At 45.2% G+C, this 25,200-nt stretch overlaps 1 protein-coding gene across 1 annotated transcript in view; it reads left to right on the forward strand.

Annotated features, from left to right (window-relative positions):
• GOLGA5 (golgin A5) overlaps positions 1-24,976 on the forward strand; it is a 39,172-nt gene extending 14,196 nt beyond the window's left edge. Inside the window, exons 8-13 of the mRNA XM_019552440.1 lie at positions 3,154-3,282; positions 9,532-9,630; positions 13,267-13,492; positions 20,701-20,806; positions 22,415-22,478; positions 24,311-24,976. Of these exons, the coding sequence (XP_019407985.1) occupies positions 3,154-3,282; positions 9,532-9,630; positions 13,267-13,492; positions 20,701-20,806; positions 22,415-22,478; positions 24,311-24,391 (705 nt within the window). The 3' untranslated portion in view covers positions 24,392-24,976. The remainder of the gene's footprint in view (positions 1-3,153; positions 3,283-9,531; positions 9,631-13,266; positions 13,493-20,700; positions 20,807-22,414; positions 22,479-24,310) is intronic.
• The last annotated feature ends 224 nt before the right edge of the window (positions 24,977-25,200 follow it).

Consider the following 25,200-nt stretch of genomic DNA (forward strand, 5'->3'; position numbering starts at 1 on the left):
GTGGCCCATAAAAAGGTTGGCAATTGTGGGGCCATTTTGGTGCCCGTAGCTGTGCCCTGTGGTCTGAAGGATGTGTTGGTTATTGAAAGTGAAGCTGTTGTGTATAAGGATGAAGCATGTAAGTTCAGTAATAACTTTAGGTCTGTACTCTGAGTCGTAATCTTGCTCTTGTAGGTATGTAAGGCAGGCTTAGATGCCATCCTGGTGTTGGATGTTGGTATATAAGCTGATAACATCCATGATAAATGGGAGGGTATTGCTGAGAAGATGGCCTCTTTTTTTAAGTTTTTGTAGAAAGTCTGTTGTGCCTTGGAGAAATATCTGTCTTTGGGTTACAAGAGGCGTTAGGATGGATTCGATGAAACCTGGTAGTTCCTCAGTTAGGGTTCCATGGCTGGATATTATAGGTCTTCCTGGGTTCCCTTGTTTGTGGACTTTAGAAAGCATGTAAAAAAAGTCCCTGGGTTGGGTAGTAGAGGGATCAAGTTCTGTAGCTTTTTCATGTAGTTCAGATGGAAATAATTTGGTGGTGGTTTTCAGTTTTAGGCTGAAAAAGGACATTGGATCTTCCTCTCTGTCACAGGGCGGGGACCCAGGAGTGGCCGTGATCTCTCCTGGCGTCTCCTACCGTGCTAAGTTGGCGATCAAGCACCCTCGTTCTCTCCTGCCACGTCTTTGATGACCAAAGTATTATAAGGGAGGCTGCCTTTCTTTTACCCCTTGGACACAGTGCTCTTATTTATCCTGGCCCTTGTTCCATATAGATTGATTTGGTGCACCCAACCTTATGAGCTATGCGTGGCTCCTACCACCCCTAATACCACGCCCCAAGCCTCTCAGATGTACCGGACATTGGTGAGTCAGGTATTAGTGCTCGCACCCTCGCGGACGCCCTCTGGGCTTATCTTCTACTTTCTATACGGTTGCCCTCCCTGGGGCTTTTTATCCCTATACGCCCTCCCTGGGCAACCCCCAGGTTCGCAACCCCCGCAATTGAGGCTCAGGTGGCTGTAGCTGTGCCTCACCCCCAGACCCCTTTCTCAGGTCCTGCGCCCCAAAGGGCTCCTCACAATCAAGGTTCAGGTGGCCGTAGCCGTGCCTGGCCTCCAGACACCCTTTCTGGGTCTTGCGCCCTCCCTGGGGCTTCTGTTCTCGTGTGCGCCCTCCCTAGGGCTTCTACTCCTGTATGCTCGCCCACACTGGGCTTCCCCCCGCACAACACTGCCCCACTGGGGCCGGGGTCCATACACCCCCCCAAAACGCGGCACCCTCTCCGGCACCAGGAACCCCCACACTACTGGGGAGCTCCCATGAGGCCGCCTCCATCCCCTACAGCCTCAGCCGGTCCTCCGGTGTAACAGCTACCAACAGAAAGCTTAAGCCCCTGGGCTACAACGTAAACTCCAAGCCATCTAGCTAAAACACAGTTTCTAAGCCCTCTGGCTAGCCATCATTCAAAACCCTACCAGGGCTTGCTCCCCCAGTCCTCAACCGAAGCTGGTCTGGCCATCTAGCTTCTACTCCCGCAGCTGCCAGAGGGGAACTGTCTCCTTGGCGTCAGCCTAGGCTGTTTATATAGGCCAGGCCCTGCCCCCTTCTGGTCAGCTGACTGACTGCGGTTGCCCCAGCCAGCACCTGTCCTTCTCTCTAGGGGCAGGGCACTTTAATGCCCTGAGAAACTCTCGTTTTTCATGGTAGGTAGTGTCAGAGAGTTGTCTGTAGGCTTCTTTTATGTAGATTTCGTGGTTAAGGATAACTATAGTCTTCCTTTTATCTGCTGGTTTTGTTACTATCTGGTGGTTGGATCTTAGAGATTCTATGGCCCTTGTCTCTGAGACAGTGAGGTTATTATGGTGGTATTTGATTATTTCATTGTTCAGTCTTTCCTTAAAGCAGTCAATATAGCGGTCAAGGTTTGAATTTCATCCACTGTGAGGTGTCCAATCTGATGGTTTGGGGCCGGGTTAATCTTTTCCTCAATGTTGTCAAAGGATGAAGTGTTGTTGGAAGTCTTTTCATTTTGGTTGTGGTAATATTCCTTGAAGAAAGTTTCTAATGCCTGCATCTCAAGTTCTCCACATTGAAGTATATAATTGTTGTGGGGGAGGGTTTTGGAGAGAAATTAAGACCTTTAGAGAAGACTGTTTTTTTGTTTGTTTGGTTTTTTTGGGTTTTTTTCAGTTTTGGCAAGTGTGTGAGTGGAGAGATTGATATTATTTGTGGGTTGATTGGTTCTTCCAGTTTCATTGAGTAATTGAGTATGAGGTTGGTATGTTGTAAGGTATTGGTGTTGTTTCTCAGATGGTTGTTTTACAGCTAGGAAACTTGTTTCTGTAGCTATTGGTTCCATTTCTTCTTTTGATATTGGATGAACATTGTAAGATATCTTTGGTAGTCTCTTTGTATAATACGTGGGAAGATATCTGGATTTCTCTCAAGTTGTTGCAGCATGTATTGATTTCCTTCTTGAGTTGACCTCTTTTGGAGTAGGTTGTGAAGGAGATAATTTCTAAGTTCTTTCTGAAGTTCTCTTGCATAGTTGTGAAGTATACTCGGAGTTGTGTAGTAGTCGGCGGATTGTAGATGTTCAGTCCTCTGGGAATGATGTTTCTTGCATATGCTTAGAAAATATATGTTTGATGTTGAGTGTGGTTTCTTTGATCTATGCTTTCTTTTTCCCATTCTCCCTGACTAACCCTATGCATCTGGAATAAGGTGTGGAAAGGAGCCACTGGGGTGCCTTGCTACTATTTTCTCCTTTAAAATGAGAGGTATTTCTTTCCAAAATCACCACAGGTACTCCTTTGCAGAAGAGGATATAAGTGCTTGCTTTTATTTTTTCCAGAATTTAATGGTGGGGCCACTGATCTTTGAAGTGACTCCCAGACTCTACGTAACCCCTGCTACCTTTGTCCCTTCTTCCTGCAGTTATATCCAACTTTGTTTCCGAGGGTTCAGCTGTAGATGAAAGACAGGAGATAGTTGGCCATTTTTAAAAAAAAAATTGATCCACATGATCCTGCTTCTGCTGTAATGTGCAAAAATTAAACTACATTTTGAGTTCTGCTCTGCAGAAATGAGTTTTGCTTTTACTTCTAAGGATTACTTCATGGCTTGATGTTATTGGAATAAAAGTGTTTATATTATTTCTAGGATATGGAGACTCAGCAGGTAAATGAAGCTGAATCAGCAAGGGAGCAGCTTCAGGACTTACAAGAGCAAATAGCAACACACAAAATGGCCAAGCAAGAAGTGGAGGCTGAACTGGAACGGCAAAAGCAGGTAAACAGGAGGCCTGGTATAACTTTAGCTTTGGAAACTGTTTTGGCTTCAGAATTGGAAGATTTGTGACTTTAATTCAAATCTGTCAAATTACCCTGAGTTGGTATTTTGACCTTTTTTCAATCTTAAACTTCCTTGTGCAAAGAAGTTTTTGTTTACAAGCTTTCAGATGCATTATAAATTTTGATAATCTATGTATCATATCTACTTGAAGAAGTAATTTGTGGTTTTAAGATGCATGTTATTGTTATTATGGATCACTTTAAACCCAGTGACTTCAGTAGGAGTGTTTGCCATTTTTTGCAAGGGTAGAATTGGGTATTGAGTACACTATTGCCACCTCTATAGTCTGTTCTGGACAAATAAATAGTATCTCATTGAAGTCCATGGGGCCATGCAAGATTCTTGATATGGGGGATTATAGGACTGCAGTCTGTGTGAGCATGTTGCCCTTTAACTGATAAGGATACTATTGTAAATGGTTGCTATCAGTGCACCCTCTCAATTTCTTTTTTATAGCTGTAAAACAGGGCTGCACTCCTGATTCCTAAAATGGGCTTAATTATGCAGAAGGGTCTTGCCTTGTCATACTAGAAGTTTACAGTTCTGGTCCTATTATAAGGTAGGCAAGGTTCTTTGAGTAGATGTGTTATCATTTATTAGACTGAGTAGTTGGAAAAAAGTTCTTGGCAGGCTTTTGGGCACAGTCACCCTTCTTCAGGCATAGAGAGAGTCTGTTGGTGGTTGTGTACTCTCCTGGGTCAAATAGAAACTTAAGTCACTATGCAAAATGCAGGTCTGTGAAAGTGCAAATGTGTGGCAGGGAAGATCGGATCCATCCAGGAAAACACCCAACAAAAGCAAATTTTTCCCTATGCCTGAAGAAGGGTGTTTGTTCTCAAAAGCTTGCCAATAACCTTTTTCCAACTACTCAGTCGGTCTAATAAAAGATAACACATCTACTCAAAGAATCTTGCTTGCTTATGTCTTTAGACCAACACAGCTACAACCAAAAACCCAGCAACATGGTCCTATTATAAGACATGAGGCTGATTTTGATCTTTTTAACTCCAAAAATTAGAGATCCTCATACATTCATCCAAATAGCATCTCCTTGAAAAGTAGAATGTGTTCTGAAAATGTGATTTAATTATGTACTATTGAAAGTAGGCTTTGAGATTGTGTGCAAGCATTTCAGAAGAAGACACTTTAATGTTTGTGTACCTCTGGGTACCTATTGGCACTGCCTAATGAAATGAAAGTAGATTTTGTCAGGTTGCCACAGGGACAGTTTCCAAGGTCAGGACAAGCAAAGTCTTTAAAACATTGCTATTGTTTGCAAGACATGGTGCCATTCTTTGCAAAGCCACTGTGAGGGAGGGGAGGGGGAAGAATTTGTATTGCCAAGCTCTGAACCACTCTGAGCTAAATAATAAAAGTGAAATTAAATTGTGGGATTGGATGACTGTATTCCTTGTCACTGTCTCCCTGCCTTAAGAAGAATGGGCCTGGCCTCATTTTGCAACCAGGGAAGTAGTTTGACTTATTCAAGTTTACGTAGGATGTTGGCAGTAGAACTGTGGCCGACAGCAACCCTTGCCACTGATTGGCTGCAAGGGTCATATGATGGACAGCCCTCATGGCCAATTGGTGGCAAGGGGTGGGGCCAAATGATGGATAGCCCTGGCAGCCAATCAGTGGTGAGGGTTGGGGCCACCAGGGTCCCTTGGCCAATCAGGTATGTTGCAAGGGGGTGGAGCTGAGTTCCACCCATGAAAATGTCTGCCCTCCCCACTGTCTGCCCATGAAATCGCAGCAGCTGCTTCATCTTTGGTAGATCTCCCCTACTTATAACTATAGTCTCTAGTGGCAATTTACCTCTCTTCTGGTTGTCAGAGTGAAGTTACATTATACTGGGGATGCATACAAGATAAATTCAGGTGTGAGCATCTATGAGTTGCATCATTGTACACAGTGTTAGGGAAAAGAATCCTAAAAGACACAAATACTACATTGCCTACGTAAGCGAACAAGGCAGTGATCTTCTCAAGATCACTTCATCATACCACAGTAGTCTTAATTCTAATTAAACTCCTTATTGATCTGTAAATTCAATTTGAAACATGCAGCAAAACTCTTTTGCAAAGAAAACAAAAACTGTGCATTTATGATGATACACAATGCCTGAGATGCAGTTCTTTGTGTAAATATATAAGGATTACAAACGATGAAAATTGGTTTCTTTAGAAAGGGGACATTGAAAGAAAGATTAATTTTAATGCATTCAAATCCTCAATTATTAAAGGCTATGAGCCAAGATTTTTGTGTAGCAATCAAACAGTTTCATCATGTGAGCAGTGCAACACTTGCATGTTTTCAAGGGTGGTTTTTATTGAGAATATACAGTAGTTTAAAATCATTACAATAAGCTTTTTCCAAAATATATGGCTGCCACCTAGTATTGATATATTTTGATTCATTATTCACACTGCTACTCTGCAGTTTATGCACAGAGAAATAGTGCAATGCATCATTTTTCCATTATATTTTGTGGAGTTGTGCCAGAAAACTTTTTAAAAAGCCTGACTAATCACAGGTTTGGGGGGGTTTTTTTAAGTGTAAATGTTTCAGGAGTGTCCCACATGCAGGTGGTACAAAAGATTTATATTGTGTGTATGGACAGACAAACAAATTACAGCAATGTGGAATGGGTCAGGGACGTACTATGCATCACCTGCTCCCTGGTAGGTGTCCATGTGCCCACTCACCCAGTGGTAAGTAAAGCCAAACCAAGGCAGCTTAGGCCTAAATGAAACGGTGCCTTATCCTTTCTTGTTATAAGGTTTATAAAGTAGTCTAGTCAGAATGTCAGTATGTCTGGCATGTAGGCAAATCGTAGGATATGGGAACAGAACTTCAGTACCTGGTTGCCCCTTTCAGTTGAGTTAATTTAAATGTAACTGAGCCAAGGTGTTGTGTCCCTGTAAGGTGTTGGAGGGTCTGGAGCTGGACAGGCCTGATCAAAGACAATGTCCCTTTTTAGAGCGGTAGTGTTTAGGCGTAGGGATTATTAGTAAATGGTCCTGGAAAGAGTCAGGGTGGTTCCTAAAAGATTGGAAAATCCCATGTAAGTGGTGTTGAAAGCAGGATGTATCATTTGATATGTTCTGGAGTATGGAAGAAGTGGAAATCTTTGCAAAGGATCTTTACTGGGGGAGCACTGGGTTTACATTTGGAATTTGGATTGAATAGTTTTGTGTTCAAGGGTATAACAAGTGGGTGTCTCAGGGCCAGTCATGTTGCTGGCCTGCCGCCTTGTCTTATGGCTAACCGCTCTCCTGCCACGCCTTTGAAACTAATTAGAAGTTAAGAAAGTGGGAGGCTACCCATTTAATTACCCTGATGCCAAGGGCCTATGCACAGCTCCAGACCTTCCCTTATACCGTGTCCCATGCCTTGCAGCTAGCATCCATGGCCAAACGCTTGGCCTAAATTTACTTTTGCCTGTCACCTGACCTACAGTCCCATGCCCCATCCTAGGGTTCTCATTCCTGTGCCCTTACTCCAGTGCCTCACATTGGGACTCTCGTTTCCATGCCCTCACATGGGCTCATAATCCCTGTGCCCTCACATTGGGACTCTCAATCCCTGTGTGCTTGCACTATGCTCTCAATCGCACCCACTTGGGGCTCCAAGCCCCTCCCTTTTTCCTTGGGTTCCCTGCCTGACTTGGTACCCTCTTGGTCCCTTTATAACCCATAATGGGGCCTCAATCCCCTACCCAACACTGGGCCTCAGTCCCCCTGCCCCAGAAGCTTCACACCCAGCTCCCTTTGAACCTCAAGTCACACCATGGACCTGGGCCCTGTCTTGGGTTTCTTCACATGACCTGGACCCTGCATCAAGCTCTGCACAGTAAACCTGGGCCTTTGCTTTGTTCTCAGGGTGTGCTCCTGTAGCCTTTCCCCTCCACAGGGTCACCTACAAAGCAGCAGGGGCTGAGGTTTTCTGGTGCCCTATACTCGTCCTTCACTGGGGAGGCTCAGGTGTGGCATTTCCTGAAGACTGCCCTGCCCACAGGCAGCCCCACCACACCATCCAGCCCCAGCAGGGTGTAGTTTTAGGTCATGCCTCAGGACCAGGAGCCTCCTCCATCCCTATAGCTCCTGCCCTGTACCACCAAGATGTTACATGAGCAGCAGCTTCAGCCAGGTGGTGTTTTTCTCATGGCTGCTCACAGCAAACTGCTGGCTCCACTGCTCAGGGCCTGTTCTTAACCCAAACAGCTAGGGTCATGCACCTAATTGGGAGTGCAGCTACCTACAGGCTGCTCTGCTGCTTCCCTGTGCCCCTTTTAGTGACAAGCACAGTCATCAAGGGATAAACCCTTGAAAGACTTGGGAATGGCATTAGTCGTCCTTGGGCTGGGGAGACAGGCTGGCAATCTTACAATATTCTAATGGATCTTAAAATCAAAGAAGTAAAACGTTTAAATTGGATAGTACAGAATGTTTTAATAGTACAGTTAGGGCAGGACATAGCTTGGCTGGACTGGGATGTCCGTATGGGGGGCTGCAATGCGACTGGCCTGGCTTGGCAGTACATATCCAGGATGTGGCTGCAGGTGCCAAGATGGGGCCAGGGCCGTAAGTCAATGTGGGGCAGACAGAGCCCACACAGCGCCCCCAGCCTGCAGCCCTGGCTCAGGTAACAAGGCACCATGCTCACCAGTGCATCCTGATAGCTGCTCTGGCCCTGCCTGCTGCCACACACTTCACCCTGCGGCTGCCAGAAGCAGGACCAGGTGGGACAGGGCAGCACAGACACAGAACCCCAACCCCATGGCTGCCGGGTTTCTGGCAGTCTGGGACTTTCTGCTCAAATTTTCTCCAATGGCCGGGACACTGAGACAACCTATATGTCCAGGACATATGGTCACCCTGTACGTGGCTAATCACTGCTTCTATTAGGTTTTATCAGTTAGTTGAAAAGAGACCATCCTCTCTTATCTTACTAGGGATTTCTGTTATAAACAAGTAGCCATGCAAGAGAATAAATAATGGAGAAAGCTGGAGAATTCACAATACCTGCTGGGTACAACTTATCCTATAGGATTATGTGTCCTTTCAGAAATTACATTTTAATTGGATGTTAACATCTTGAGCTAATTAAAAGGCAAAAGTTCCAAGCCTGCTCTTGATGGATGGCTGATGTTTGTTGTATCAAAGCCAGATGGTAGGGTGTATTCTGTTACCTATGTCCCTTGAGAGAGTACACCTCTACCTCCCCTCAATCTCAGCTCTATATCTAGACTAGTAAAAGTGGAGCTAAAAGAGGGAACTTATCCTATGCATTTAGCAAACTTTAGGTTAATTTTCAGGGGCATAATATGAGTTGTTGTAAACAAATGTAGTTTTAGGGTGGCTTTATTACATATTGACATGAATAACTACAGCTTTGTTATATCTGAGGGTTATTTCTTTAATGTATTTAGTTTCAGAAATCAAATGGGCAAAAACCAAGACTAATCAGCTATTTATTTTATGTTGTTGATCTGATCATTGGAAAGAAGTGTTGCAGTGTCCTGTTGCTCTAATAGTAGATAACTGAAGTTACGCAAAGATGTAACAAAGCATAATATAGTAAACATCTTGGATCTTTGTCTGGGTATTCAAAAGCTTGTATGTACTAAATCAAAACAATAACAGGAGTCATGCTAAATTTTGCCACTCAGTGAGAGTGCTCCATGTATGCTGTATCTTTAGACTGAACTAAGCTTTTCAGGGCGAGTGTCTTTGGTGTTCATTAAAAGCATTATATGCTTTTATATACATGGCTTCTAGGTTGTTCTAAAATTTATTTCAGTAGAGACCCTTAAGGTTTTATCTCGGATTCAGGCCAGTGCGTTTCATTTTTTCCTTCCTTACCTATTTGCAGGGAACCACAGTTGACAACCCTTGTAGTTGGGTAATAAAATAAAGAAAGACCAACAGAAAAAGAAGACCAGTTAATCCAGAATGTGAAGGAAAGTAGATGGAGTGGTAGATGAAACTTGGTCGACTCTAGATTGTAATTTGCCTTAAGGCATTGTAAAAGCCTGGTAATCTTGTAGGTACAGGTTACACTTCACTTTGGTCAGTCTTCCCAAACAGTGTATTGCCACCCCTTTAAATTTAAAAAATGCATAGATTAAACTTTGAGTATTTTTTTTTTTTTTTATTTTGTAACTGGCTGTGGTTCATTTTATAGGAGCTCCATTACACTGAGGAAGAGCTGTATCGGACAAAAAATACTTTACAAAGCAGAATAAAAGACAGAGAGGAAGAAATTCAGAAACTGAGAAACCAGGTACCTTATTTGCATTCAATAATATTTATCTTGCGTTATGAAAAAGGTGCAAGAGCCCCAGGCTGCGTTCTTTGTTTTATGCTGTTGAGTATTAAAATGAAATGTTCAGATCACATTTTTTGGACATCCAGTAATGGTTTACAGCATGACATTCAGCTTTTAAAAACTGTATATTGTAAAGAAAACTGACTTTTTGAAGTAAGTAGCAAAAGCAAATACAAATTTGAAATACTAGTTTCCCTTCAGAGACAGAAACCGGCATTGTCTGGTGTGTATCCTTATAGGATATGGTGATTCGAAAACCACACGCTCTCTCGGCATTATCATATGAAATGCCAAGAAGGTTGTTGCTCACTTGAATAGATATTATGGATTTCTGAAATTGATCCTGTTACTATAACATCTGTTTCATTTCATGCAAATTGTCTTTGAGGCAACGTAACTCAAGATCGACTCACGTAGAGATGAACAAATGCTCATGTTTTTCATGTGCTGGAATTATTTGTTTGTGTCCCAGTAGCACTTGGTTTTCCAACATACAAAGTTTGCTTCAGAATGTGTGTTGTGTCCATTTGAATTGAACAGTTGCTGGAGTATTGTCGTTCAGTGCCCCTGATTTGTACTTGCAGCGTCTTATTGGCTGTGGTCCCTGATTATTTTATTATCTTATTGTAAATGCTTTGTTACTAGGGGTGTGCAAAGCAGGCCATATTCAATTCTAATTTGGATTTGGCCTGATTCAGGGGACAGTGATTTGATTAACTGATTCAGATCACTGCCCCAATTCGATATGGCTCAGTCTGAATCTGAAGATTTGATTGATTCGGGGAATTAACAATTCAGCTATAGACACAGCTTTATGTTTTTTTTCTGCATACTTCAACGTACCATGTGTGGCTTATGAATGCTGAAATGGTGGAGCAGATGGAGTGTCCCACAGGAGGGGGGGTCTCCAAATGCTTGGTGGTGGACACCCCGCACACGCACGCACGCTCCCGGCTCAACAGTTGGCCATGGGGGAACCCTGGGTCCCACCCCCCAGAACCAGGAGGCACTAGTCACTGAGTTGGGGGATGGGATGGAGATCCCCCACACACTCCACGACGGACCCAGAAGTGGACTGGAAGCAGTTCCTGTTCACTTGCGGGTCTGCCGCACAGTGTGCTCAGGAACCCTCCGCACTCCTGCGGGATGCTTCATCTACCCTGCCTTCTCAGCATTCATGAGGCGCCTGGTACCTTAAGGTATGTAGAAAAAACATATAAAGCTGTGTCTATGGTTGAATCGAATCAGGCTGCATCTCCTTTGAATCGCATCGGTGACCAAAGCTTCACACAGCCCTATTTGCTACCGTTTCAGATGGGCATGGGTTATTCAAGTTTAACTTCCAAAAAGAGGCCACTGTTAGTATGGGGAGTATCTGAATAGAAACAGTAACACTTAGCCAGTTAAGGCAGGAGTTTTCAATTTTTTTGGATCAGCGTACCCCTGGCGGCCAGATGTGGAGCAGTTTACCCCTGGTCGCCAAACGCGGGGGTAGGGGTTGGCACGCAGCCAAACGCAGGATAGGGTGCATGTGCAGCTGAATGTGGAGCGGCGGCAGCCACCATGTACACACTTTCCCCACATCCAGTCAGGCACATGGTGCCTGCATAGCAGTGCAAGGTGGTGTGTGGCAGCACTGTCCCCATTTTCCCATGCATACTCTCTAGGGCCTTCAAGTACCCCCAGGAGTACACATACCCCTGGTTGACAACTCCTGAGTTAAGGAATCCCAAAGTCAAGTGTTTCCAGTTTGTTTTTGAAGTTCTCTACAGATTGGATCACATGTACCACCCTACCATAACTTTTCTGTACAGTTTGCCTCCACCATTCTTGTCCTGTCTCTTCTAAGTCTTTATGTCCTTGAGCACGCATGTTCAGTTTCATCTCTTCTTTCATGCTGCCCCCTTGGTTTATAGTAGCCTCTCAGGTAATCTGTACTAACTCCTTTCCATACCCTCTTTTAAACTGTGACAGTTATGGTTGTAATGGCCTTATCTCACTGTATTGTCTTAGAGAACTAGGGCAGGAAGGGACCTCAGAGATCAACCCCCTGCCTGTGGCAGGATCATTCCTTCCAAACCATTTCACAGAACCATAATCTAAAAGCTACATAAGACTACCATCAACCCTGACACAACATAGACCTAACACCCTAACCTGCCACAGGTAAGGCAGGGGAACCATGGCAGCCAATGTCCTGCTTTTATAAAATATTGTCAATATACACTCAAGGACCTGGGCAGAGAGCCACACCCCCTGCCACAAAAGAAGGCAAAAGCCCCCACAGTCCATACCAATCTGACCACAATACTTTCCTAACTTAAAATATGGCAGTCTTCCCAACCCTGAGCAGAGGGGCAAGACCCTCTAGCCTGGAACCTCCAGCTTTGCTTGTAGCAGAAGAATCACACTGCGGTTGGAGTCCCCAGCCTTGGCTGTAGCCAACACCCACTCAAAAGCCTTGCTGAAGTCCAGATACACTATATCCAGAGTATTCCCTTCACCCACCTGATTAGTTACTTTGTCAAAGGAGATCAAATCGTGTCAAACAAACCTGTTTTTAATAAATCTATGCTGACTGCTTGTGATCAGCCTTTCTTCTTCCAGATGCTTGCAAATGGGCTTCTTTAGGAAATCCTCCAGTAACTTCCCAGGTACTAAGGTGAGACTGACCTATCTGTAGTTCCCCAGATCCTCCTCCTTGCCTTTTTTTTTTTTTTTTTAAGAGGGGCACTATATTGGACCTTCTCCAGCCCTCTGGTACCTGGTTTATCTCCCACAACTTCATGAAGATCATTGCCAAGGGCCCCAAGATCTCCTCTGCCAGTTTTTTCAGGACCTCGGGATGAAGTTTATCTGGCCCTGCTGACTTGAATTCATTCAGATGCAACAAAAGCTGTCTGACCATCTCTTTTATCTCTTCCCTCAGCTTGGTTTCTTCCTTATCCAGATAATCCCTGTTAGGTGTCTGGCAGCTTAATTTTTTTGTGAAGACTGAGGCAAAGTAGCTGTTGAGTAGCTCTACCTTCTTTGCATCTTCAGTTAGGAGTGTCCTGTGGCTTGTTAACAGAGGGTCTGCTATCCTTGGTCCTTCTTTTCACATACTTATAGAAATGCCTCTTGTTGTCCTTAAGCTCATTCTTTATCTTTGCCATCTAGATTTTTGTCCTTGCAAGTTCTTGCTGTTTCCTGGTACATGTCCTTGGTGACCTGCCCATTCTTCCATTGCCTGTATACTTTCCTTTTGCATTTAAGACATTTTGTATTCCCACACATGTCATTAAATTCTAAGCTTTTGGGTACTCTAATTTCTCGTTGTGCACAGGCTCACTGCTGCCTGGAAGAGTGCATGTGGGTAATAGAATAAAATGTGAATAAATTCTTACCAGGAGCTTCCAAGTAATGATTACTGTATCTGGCTTTAATAATTACTAAAATATATTTTTCTTTTATACTTGTCCTATCTTCTTGTTAAGTGTTTTTTTGAATATTTCAATTGTCTGGATTGAATTTTATAGTTTTTAGGTTTTTTTTATAGGGGTGATTATTTCATCTCCTCACTCAGACTTTGAACTGATGTTTCTTTTTCAGCTCACAAACAAGACTTTGAGTAGTAGTAGTCAGACAGAGTTGGAAAATCGGCTTCATCAACTGACAGAAACACTTATTCAGAAGCAGACCATGTTGGAGAGCCTCAGTACAGAAAAAAATTCCCTTCTCTATCAACTGGAACGTCTTGAGCAACAGCTTAAGAACATTCAAGGCAGTAGTACTAATGGACCATCCATTAATATGGCAGGAATTGACAGTAGTGAAGGTAAGCATGAAGGTTTAGACTATTTATACTGTATTTGTACTCTGCATTAGTAAGGTCTTACATATATCACATAAGTTTCCCTAAGCATTTAATACAGGGGTGGGCAATTATTTTGGGCAGAGGGCCGCTTGATGAGTTTTTGGCGAGCTGTCAAGGGTCGCATTGGTAGCCCCGCCTCTTCAGTTGCCCCACCCCCTGGTTGCCATTTTGGGACCAGAAGCCCTGCCCCTGACCTTTGCCACTAGAAGTCCCTCCCCTTGCACAACTTACCAGGTAGCAAGGGGTTGTGACCCCTCTAACATCCTGTCCCAGCAGTGGGGTTTCAAGGGCATCAGGCCTCCCCCAGAACTTTCCCCCTACCTGTGCCAGCTGGTCCCAAAAGGAAGCGGCTCTGCCACCACTTCTGCTGGCCAGTGCCGACCCAGTTGGGCTCGCCCCATCCCCAGCAACACCTGGTAGGTTGGCTTCAGCCTCATGCTGCTCCAGATGGGACAAACCCAGCTGGGTCTGCACCAGCCAGGAAAAGCGGCATGCAGCTGAAGTTGGCTTCTCACATGCTGCTGGGGACAGGAGGAGCCTGGCTAGATCTGCACCGGCTAGCAGAAGCAGTGCCGGAGCTCTGCCGCTTGAAACGGGACGAGCCTGGCAGGAGCGGCAAGAGCTCAGCTGCACTTCTCCCCTGCCTGCACCGGTCAGTCCTGAATGGCACACGGCTCTGCCGCTGCTTCTGCTGGCCGGTGCAGACCCGGCTGGGCTCCTCCCGTCCCCAGCAGCACGCAAGGAGCCGACTTCAGCTGCATACCGCCTTTCCTGGCTGGTTCAGACCCAGCTGGGTCTGTCCCATCCGGAGCAGCATGCGGCTGAAGCCAGGTTCCCAGGTGCTGCTGTGGATGGGAGGAGCCCAGCTGGGTCAGCACCACCCAGCAGAAGCGGGAGTGGAGCTGTGTGCTGCTCGGGACTGACCAGCACAGGCAGGGAGAAAATGCAGCTGAACCCCTGCCGCTCCGGCTGGGCTCATCCTGTCCTGAGCAGCACGCAGCTCCGCTACCACCTCTCCTCCCTGATGCCGACTGGGCCAGAGCTGCAGCCCAGCTGCTGCTTCCCCTCCCCAGTGCCGGCCCAGCCCGAGCAGTATGGCATGGGGAAAGCCTGCCCAGCAGCTTCTTTCCTGGGCTTACCTGCAGGGCAGGGCCCTTTCCAAAAACAGAACCCAGGCCAGACACTGTTTCCGCTCACCAGCGCCACAGGTTCTGGCCCACCCCCCTGCCCCTCTCAAGCTGCAAACATGGCCTGAGCCAGGGTTGTGGCAAGGCCAGCTAGGTCAGGCTGAGGTCAGGGTTGTTTGCCTTACAACCAGAACCCAAGGAAATGGCTTGAGGTGCTACAACCGACAGCTGGTGCCACCGGAGGCTTTTTGAGAGGCAGCTGCCATTACATGGGTTTTGAAGGGGCTCTGTGGGCCGGAGGGAAGTGCTTGGTGGGCTGTGTTTTGCCCACCACTGATTTTAATACATAAAAAAATATGGTAATTAAACAGCTCAGGTAGTTTATCTTTGGAAGTATAAGCAGTACACTCGAAAACAACCAGATAAGTACTGCAGTTTCATAACTTTAAACAAAAACTTTATCATTCTTAACTATTTTTGTGACTGATACAGCAAGGATTTGTTAAAATGGTTACCTGCGGCAAGTGCTAGTACCATTGGTAGATTGATTTTGTGGACTTTAACCCTGAATATCCCTTGCAAAACATATATGCAGTGTTTGAATAGCAAGGAGGGAAGTGTTTGCAGGGTGGTGAAAGAATCAGAATAAGGAGTATTCCATTGCAAGTAAATCAGAACTGTGTTTTACTTAGATGAGATCAGCCTCTTCGCACTCAGTTGGTTTCTCATACAAAGCTGAGAAAAGAGCTGACCACTGACGTCCATGAAAAAGCCAACTTGATAAATGGGTACTTTACGTTGGTCTTTCACCAGTCCCAAGGGATGCCCCTGCCCATTACGGGACAGGGAGGCCTTGGTGAGGGAGATTCCTTACTTTCCATCAATGCTGACCTTGTGAAGAAACACCTTGAGGGGCTGGATACCTTCAAGTCAGCCGGCCCTGATGGCTTACACCCCAGGGTACTCAAGGAGCTGGTGAGCATCATAGCCCAGCCCCTGGTACGGATCTTTGAAAACTCCAAAAGGCCAATGTGGTGCCTATCTTCAAGAAGGGGAGGAAAGTGGATCCAGCAAACTACAGGCCCATCAGCCTGACCTCTGTCCCAGGGAAGATCCTAGAAAAGATTATCAAAAAGACCATTCTCAACAGACTGACTGATGGCAAAATCCTGAGGGATAGCCAGCATGGGTTTGTCTCAGGTAGGTCTTGCTTGACCAATCTTATTTCCTTCTACGACCAGGTGACCTATCACCTGGACGAGGGGGATGAGATTGATTTATATCTTGACTTTTAAAAAAGCCTTTGTCTGGTATCCCATGATCATCTCTTGGCAAAACAGGCTAACTCTGGCCTTGGCTTCTCCACAATCCACTGGCTGGGAAATTGGCTGCGTGGTCAGCCCCAGAGAGTGGTGGTTGACAGAAGTCAATCGTCATGGTGCCCTGTAACCAGTGGGGTCCCTCCAAGGCTCTGTCCTTGGGCCTATATTGTTCAGCATCTTCATTAATGATGTGGACATTGGTGTCAGAAGCAGACTGGCCAAGTTCGCTGACAACACCAAACTTTTTGGGGTGAAGTATCCGCACCTGAAGACAGGCGGGCAATCCAGGCTGACGTGGAAAGGCTCAAGAAATGGGCAGACAAGAACCTGATGGCATTTAACACCAAAAAATGCAAGGTTCTCCACCTTGGGAGGAAAAACCCACAGCAAGCTTATAGGCTCAGCAGTGCTACACTGGCCAGCACTTCAGACAAAAGGAACTTTGGGGTCATGATTGACCGCAAAATGAACATGAGCCTTCAATGTGATGCTGCAGCTAGTAAAGCGAGCAAAACCCTGGCTTGCATCCATAGATGCTTCTCAAGCAAATCCCGGGACGTCGTTTGCCCCTTGTACTTGGCCTTTGTGAGGCCGCAGCTGGAGTACTGCATCCAGTTTTGGGCTCCACAGTTCAAAAAGGATGTGGAGAAGCTTGAGAGAATCTAGAGAAAAGCCACATGCATGGTCAGAGGTCAGAAAAACAGACCTTATGACATCAGGCTGGGAGCCATGGGGCTCTTCAGCCTAGAAAAGCGTGGGCTCAGGGGTGATCTGGTGGCCGCCTATAAGTTTATCAGGGGTGCTCATCAGGATCTGGGGGAACATCTGTTCACCAGAGCGCCCCAAGGGATGACAAGATCAAACAGTCACAAACTCCTCTGTGACTGTTTCAGGCTGGACATTGGGAAGAACTTCTTTACTGTCTGAGCCCCCAAGATCTGGAATAGACTGCTGCCAGAAGTGGATGAAGCACCTACTTTGAACGCCTTCAAGAGACATTTGGTTGTCTATCTTGCTGGGATCCTATGGGCCCTGATGACTTCCTGCCCTTTGGGCAGGGGGCTGTACTCAATGATCTGCCGAGGTCCCTTCCAGCCCTAATGTTTAAAAAGAAAAAAAAGGGGCAGCTCCTTTCATTGAAATTGGCTTGACTGCTTTGATTGGGGTGCTGTTTCAAATGTCAGATAATTAGGGGTGCACTGGTAAAGATTTTCTTGACCTATGCCAATGGCTGATTTACTAACTAGCCATATTGGCCAATACTGATCCGATAGTCAGTATGCAGCCCAGCAGCTTGGAGAGCAGAATCCGGCCAGTATGTCAGGGTGGGATGCAGATTGAGGCCTGCACGATGAGGAAGGCAGTGGGGCTGGGACAGGGGCAGGCACTGCCCAGGTAGGGCAGGGTATGGGATGGAGCCACAAGTGGCTTGTCCAGGGGGGAGCGGGGTGGCTCCCAGCTGCAGGCTCGGGGCCAGGGGCTGCACTGGCTTCTTCCCACCATGTGGGAGCTAGGCTGGGGCTGCATTTGGAGCAGGTGGCAGTGGTGCTGGGAGGAAGGGTATGGAGGGGACTAGAGGGAATTTTGGGGTGGCCATAGCCTACCCTGTAGCCTCCCTCCCAGCAGCATCACCCCATGCCCTGAGTGCAGCCCTGGCCCAGCCCCCCTGCAGGAAGACAAAAAACTTCCTGGCCAAACACTAGTCTCCAAGCAGCCAGGCTCTGTTTGTGGCCATGTGCATGCTGCAGCTATGTGCATGCACACAGCATTTATCAGTGACATTTTCGTAGGGGAGGGCAATTATTTCAGGCGGAGGGCTGCTTACCAAGTTTTGCCAAGCTGTCAAGGGCTACATGGGTAGCCCTGCCCCTTGACAGGTGCTCCGCCCCCTGGTCACCACCTTAGGACCAGACGTACCACCCCCTTAAACTCTGACCTTTGCCACCGGAAGTCACTTCCCTTGCCCCTGGAAGTACTCCATTGGGGAAAAGGGTTTGCCATTGTAGGGGGAAAAAACCCCCAAATTGTATACTAAAAATCAAGCACCCATAATAATGTTTAATTTTAAAAATATATTTTTGATCTGATACGTGTGTGCTGTATATGTAGAAGTGATTTGTATAAAAGTTCCAAATGCAGTCTTACTTGTGTATTGTGTGGGCTGTGAATGGGTGTCAGGGGGTATCAGTGGGCATTTCCCTCCCCGCCCCGCCTACCCCAGCCCCTCAGTACAGGCAGGGGCAACCGTGACCAGCCCCGACCCTGCATGCCCCACACACATCCATCCAGGCTGAGCAGCAGCGGTGGGCAAGGAACAAGCTGCTGCTCAGCACAGCATAAAAGCAGCCTATCCCCCTCCCACCACTGGTGCAGAGGTGGCAGCAGAGAGTGGGCACAGGCAGCCCTTTGCGGACTCCAAGCAGATGCCTCAGGAAGCACCGGTGGTGGGAGGGGGAGGGGGGCCGCTTTTCTCTTGCGCTCAGCTGCAGTTTGTTCCTCGCTACCACTGCCAACCTGGGCCTTGCACTGGCTCTGGGCTTGCCCATTGGGCTGAGTGGCAGCAAGGCACTTACTGCTGTTGAGGCGAAAGAAAACACTACCCTCCTTGCCACTGCTGGGCAGTGTTTGCTGGGGGAGCCCACACCGTGCTAGGCTCCGTTGCAGTTCCTTTGCCACTGGCTCTGCTGCCCAGCGCAGCTGCTCCACACAGCCACTCCTGATGTGCTGGGCAACACGGAGCTGGCAGCAAAGGAGCCACAGCAGAGTGGGCTTTGGCAGACTGTCCATCAGCGGCGGGAGGGGGGGCGCGCTTTTCCCCTGCACTCGGCTGCTGTTTGTTCATCACCGCTGCTGCCAGCCTGGGCCGCATGGCAGCTCCGGGCTTGTTCAATGGGCTGAGCAGCAGCAGCAGCAGGGCAGGAACTGCTGGTGGGCCAGAGAAAAAGTGGCTCCTCCCACTGCTGGCACTCTCTGTGGCAGCTGCTTGGAGCCCACACAGGGCTGCCTGTGCCCACCCTCTGTTGCTCCGCTGCCCCACAGGGCAGCGAGTACCTGGCGGAGAGGCAGGACAGCCCTGTGGGCTCTGGGCAGCTGCTGCAGGGAGCTCTGGCGGCAGGAGGGGAGGGGCTGCCTTTCCCCCATGCTGAGCAACAGCTTGTTCCCCACTCGCTGCTGCTCAGTCCGGATGGGTGTGTGGGGTCAGGACTGTTCACAGTCATCCCCACACCTTCATAATCATAACCACGATGCTGAAGCAAATGGGAGCGAGTGCTGGGAGCGAGTGGGCACACAGCAGTCAGGCAGGAGTGCAGGACCCTCACTGGTGCCCCGGGGCCAGGACCAGAGCAGGCAATAGGACCAGAGGCTCCCAGCTGTCTGGGGCTCTGTGAAGCTGGGCCAGCTCCCATCTCTCTCTGGTGCAGTGCAGCCCAGCTCCAAAGACCCCTGCCAGCCCGTGCTCCTGCTGCCCCACTCTGGGCCCTGCCAGTTCTGGGCCCCATGCTCCCGCACGCCCACTCCCTTCCACCCCCTTTGCCTCCACCGCCACTTTCACCGCTTTTCTGTATGCCCCCCACCTTCTTACCTGAATTTCCCGCTTGGGACAGGGAGGCATGAACAGCTCTATGGTCCCAGGCCAAAAGCCTCTGCTAGGCAGGGGCTTCCGACTGGGGGTAGGGCTGGGCAGACCCTGCTATTGCAGGAGCCTGCCCTGGCTTCCTTTTGGATCTTTCTGGCCCTGGCTGCCGTCATCTTTGACAGACAGTTGGGTTCAGATTAATATTTATTTTCTAAATTTTTTAGGGGCCCCGCAAGCCAGATTGAATGGCCTGTCACGTTGGATCTGGCCCATGGGCCATATTTTGCCCATCCCTGCATTCTGTTACACCACCCAAAAAAGCCAATTGCTGATCAATGTCAATTTTCCTTTTATTAGTGCCAATCTGATATGGACCGTTTTTGGGGCGATTTTTTGTTTTGTTTTGTTTTTTTGTATTGGCACACCTCCATAATCATAGCATTGGAAGGGACCCCAAGGGCCGTGGAGTCTGTGTAATACTACAGAAATGTCTCAGAGATAACTTGGCAGCTAATGGCTTCTGTTTAAGACTTTTTTTGGTTATTATTATTCAGCTTCATGAAAAAAGCAATTTGTAAAACTTTTACTAGACAAGCAAGAAAATTTTAAATTATGCATTTGTATGTCATGGGAGGGTGGGTTACTGCTCTTATACAAATAATCAAGCCAATCTTGTGGAATTACACTCAGACGCATTCTGTTTTGAGAATCTATAGTAAACTTTAAACTGAGTCCTTTATTTATGAATTTGTAAACCTTTGAAGAATAACCGCCTTTCCTATATAAATTAATAAACTTGACTATTGTATGACAGCTGTCAATTGCACGAAAAGGTACAGTCGATATGAAGTTCATAATGCTATGTACTAAAGACGTGATAGAGACGCCAGCAGATGTTTTGTGTCCAGTCAGATGAGCTGAATACTAAAATACATATTTAATAGATATGGAAATTGAATAAAATTAATTTTATAGGATATATTTTTGTTCAGTTCTAAACCTAGCTGTCACTCCCTCTCAGGACAGATAGGTCCTTTAAAAAAAATACAGCGGTTCATCTGTTTTAATAATATCTATGTGGACCTAACTTAGGGAGACAGCCGGAAATGTGTCTTTAAGTTAATTAGAATTTTTGTTCAATAGGCACTCGAATGCGGAACGTTCCTGTTCTTTTTAGTGACGTGGATGGTAACATAGCAGGGATGTATGGGAGAGTTCGCAAAGCTGCCAGTAGCATAGACCAGTTTAGGTAAGAGCAAAAACCCTAAAGGAGTACTTTTCTTTCTGTTGGATTCCCTTTATAATCTTCCTTTGTTTTAGAATGATCTGATTTCATTTGTAGTAGAGTAATACATTGAGTACAGTGTGTTCCTATTAAATCTTGCCCAAATGAATTCACTTTGTTTCATTCCCATTGTAATTTAAGAGAACAGAAGTGTTTCCACAAGATATTATGACGTGATTTAAACGCTTAGGTTCTTGTGCCATGAACCCATCAGGCCTTAAGAGACCTAATCATTTTGTATATACGGAGTAATCTCTGTCACCACCCACTTCTTGCCTTTATCTACCTCAGTGTTCCTCAAAGAAATCTTGTATCAGAGTTTCACCACTCATGCTGCTTATAGTCCAAGAGCACTCCCTAACAACAAAGTGTGTCTATTAATAATTCATTTTAAGAGTGTCATGCAGCAACAACAAGGGCACAAAGAGTTTAACTTGGTTTCTTTTCCCAATGCTTCCCCCCCAAGTATCAAAAAGAATAAACCCAGGTTTTGAACTGTCCTCAAAATCTGTGCCTAAAAATAAAACAGTGTTTCGGTATTGTAAAGAGACTTATCTTGATCCCTTGACCAAGGACCTGTCTTATTTTAGTCATTCAAAAATTATGTACTCTAGAGCCTAAAGTCTGTCAGATTTCAGTGGTGAGTAAATAAAATATTTCAGCCCTTACAAATGGAGTTTCTTGATAAAATAGTCTTTCATACTTCCTGAATGCTTTTAATAAAGGATTTCATATGCATTGCAAATGCCAAGATTTCCTTGGCAATATTTTTTATTTTTGCATTAGTATTTCCACGTTCAGATTACTCTTTGTCGTCTTAAAACTAGATGATAAAATCCCGATGAAAATTTACAATATATTTCATTAGCAGTAGAATGCTGAAGTTCTGTCTGTCGTATATAGTTTAGTGTAAGAATAGCACAGATCTTTTACTGGGTCTCAAAAGGAACCTGAAGGATCTAGTCACCCACATCTGGCTGACTATTGGTGGGAATGGGACTGTAATTTCCATTAAGATTCTGTGAAAAATTCTTTCTCTCTTTTTGACACAGCCTAATGAGTCTTGCACATGGCACAAGGGAGCTATTATTTTCCAATCAGAAATGTATGTCAGGTTTGTGCTCTGAATAAACATTGTGTTCTTCTCTTGTTCTGCCAGCTTTTAGATCATGAAGTAAAATTTGAAAGGCAGAAATATGAAAGCCTACATGTCTGATGCCAGTAGATGTTTATCGCTTTGGGGGATAGGACAAGGGTATGTAGCTCAGATTACTTACAAGGTAGAAGCCCACCATTAGAGATCCACTATGCCCTCAGCATGTTTGCTAGTGGGAAACCACACATGTAGATGCACATACAGATTAAAATGTCACCATGCAGCAAGGAAACAGGATTCCCTGTTTTGATTTTCAAATCATTTTTTGTTTGAACAAGCAATTCAGTTACGATGCCCCACTGAGACTGCCCTGGCAGGTAACATTGTGGACCACAGGTGTATGTTGTACACCCTTTGGATAGGGATTTAAAGGAATCTTTTTCTCTCTCTCTCTTTTTTTTTTTATACTTGCACAGCATTCGATTGGGAATATTTCTCAGACGGTATCCCATTGCAAGGGTGTTTGTAATCATTTATATGGTGAGTACGTTGTTAAAACAGTGTGCAGATTTATTTTTTAGTCAGTTTTCTAAAATACCTACCTTAATGGAAAAGGCTTTTAGTAATATTGAAAAGAGAGGAGATGTATAATCAGTTTTGACAGTTTGGCATATCTTAAAGTAAACTATAAAGACTGAGCATATTAAATAGGATTTTGAAGTTGCGTAGCTTGACAGATGTATTTATCCTCCCTTTGTTATGCCTTTTAACATTTTAATGCTTGTGTAACTAATTTTAGTTTTAATTGTGTCGTTTCTTTTATAAATGTTAATATATAGCAAATCTCTGATTTGATTTAATTAATTTTCATTAAAATAATGAGGGACTGGTTTAGGTTTAAAACTATAGTTTCATTTCATTCCACCCTATTGAGTTAATGATTTTCATGGTCAAATGGCTGTAAAAATAGTGAACCTGACTTTTACCCACGTACTATACGATTACTAACTTTTGGGGGGGGGGGCAGAATTCCTTGCAGTTCCACTAGAGGGCAGAGGAATCTGTCAATTGATATTATTTGTAATTATATAAACAAACCTTGCTGCAGTGTGGTGTGCTTGAAAAGTGTCAGATTGCAATGGTCTCATTAACTCCATTTTTTCCTTGCATTGAAAACGCATTGCGTGAGAAACTAATCATGTTTTAAAATAAATCTCTAAGATGCATGGTAACTTAGGAAATGCGAAACAAACACTTTCAAATGAATTAAGTTTTTTGCCCCACTATCTCTTCTATCTTATCTGAAGGAAGACTTGGGCCATTTTAATTCTCCTCTTTTCCACAGGAACTTGTATATTAAAACAGTTCCTGTGGATTTTCTGTATGTGGATTTGTAAGCCATTATCTAAGGTTTTGAATAGGTATTAATTTTGAAAGGAGGGGTTACAGGGAAGGGAGATTTAAGAAATTTTCCTCACTAAAAAATTGTTCTGGGAGAGGGAGCAGTACAAGCATTCAGGCTGCAGCTGCCCCTTTTCCCGTGCTCTCCATGCCTTCCACAAACTGAGGATCAGCCCGAGCAAGGCATAGGGAGCAGCAGCTTCTCTGCTCGTCCTAATCCCAGGAGACTGGGGCAAAGCCCCCTGCTCGCTTTCTGGTGGGGCTGCAGGCACAGGCTTTCTTTGCGCCATGCTGGGGGAACTTCAACTGGGGGGAATTTCCACCTGTGCAACATATTCAAAGCTCATGGCTGGAGTTCCCAGGAGGAGAGCAGAGTGCAGTAGAGGGAACAGTGGTGGAAAGCCCCTACCCAACCTGTTGCCCAAACTGGGCAATCCCCAGTTTGGGGAAGAGGCAGGGAGCAGCTGGTGCTGCTCCCCGCCTGTCTTGGACTAGACCAGGAGAAGAGTGTACAACCACTCACTCATGGGGGAGAGTTCCTTTCCCAGAAGGAGCGTGTTTCCCCCAGGAAAAGTAGAATGAATGCTGGTATGTTTGCATTTTTACCAGGAGGGTGATTCGTTCTCCTGATAGAAATACAGTGCCTGTCCCCTAAGGTGAATCTCAGTCAGCACTGTAGATGATCCCTGTATTGGGCCAGCACTAATGGGATCACCAATTTTCAGCAAAGATGGCACTACCAAAAGGAAGCTCAGATGTACTAACTGTAATTTGCTGTAAAATTTTTATTGATTTGGAAATAATGCAACATTTCACCGTGCAAACAGTAGTTGTTTTCCTGTGTGCAACTAAAAGACAGCCTAAGACAAACATTTCATGGAAATTGGTTCAGAATTAGTTTCCATCTGACTGTTGCAAATAATGGGTGGCAGTTTATGCAACAGTATTAACATCTGTTTTTCTTTTGCCAGGCATTGCTTCACCTCTGGGTCATGGTCGTTTTGCTTACTTACACCCCAGAAATGCATCATGATGGTCCAAGTGGGAAATAGACTTTATGCTAATAGTGTATAAATTCTGGATTGACAGTGTGTTTAAAATGACCAGTACTGAAATGTCAGCAAACTTTCCTGCACATTATATAAAGAAGGAATAACAACCATCATGCCTGTTTTAGCATTACTTCTAAAAAATTAAATTAATACAAAGTACTATGCTATACAGCTTCTTCAGTTTCCTTAAAATAGTCTGAGTTTCCTGGAAAAAGACAGTTGTTGACCCAAGCCAGGTTTAGCATTTGGATTTTACATAAACCTTGGAATGGTTCGTGTGCAAAACAAGATTCACACCTGCAGAGAGGTAACAAAGATTTCAAAGCTTAGTTGTATATGGGACATGCTGTATTGTAGATCATACTGGATATGGGCTATAATCAGGGAAACTAATTGTACTTAGCAATTTAAATAAACTTTATTCTTTCTGTTTAGTCTGTTTTTGCACTTCTGTTTTAAAGTGTATATTCAGATTAGTTGTTCTTAAACATGTTAAAATGCTGTAGAATTGACAATGGATCAGTGCAATATTTTTTGTAAATATCTTTAAAAATAAAATATGCATTCTTCTTAGTTTTGTCCTTTAGCACAGCAGAAATGCATTTTTCTTGGTTTAAATCTGAAATGTGGAATTTTAGAATGTACAACATGCAGTTTAAGCCACATTTTAGTTAACTTGTCATTTAATGCGTTAATTTTACCATAAATAGTGCTACACATTTAGCCAACTTATGATGCCATAAAGTAGCAAACCAGCCACAAAGTTATTCAACAAATGTCATGGAACATATTTTGTGGCTTGTTTGTAT

This window comes from Crocodylus porosus, unplaced genomic scaffold (assembly GCF_001723895.1).
Source record: "Crocodylus porosus isolate Cpor-Errol unplaced genomic scaffold, CroPor_comp1, whole genome shotgun sequence".
NCBI lineage: Eukaryota > Metazoa > Chordata > Crocodylia > Crocodylidae > Crocodylus > Crocodylus porosus.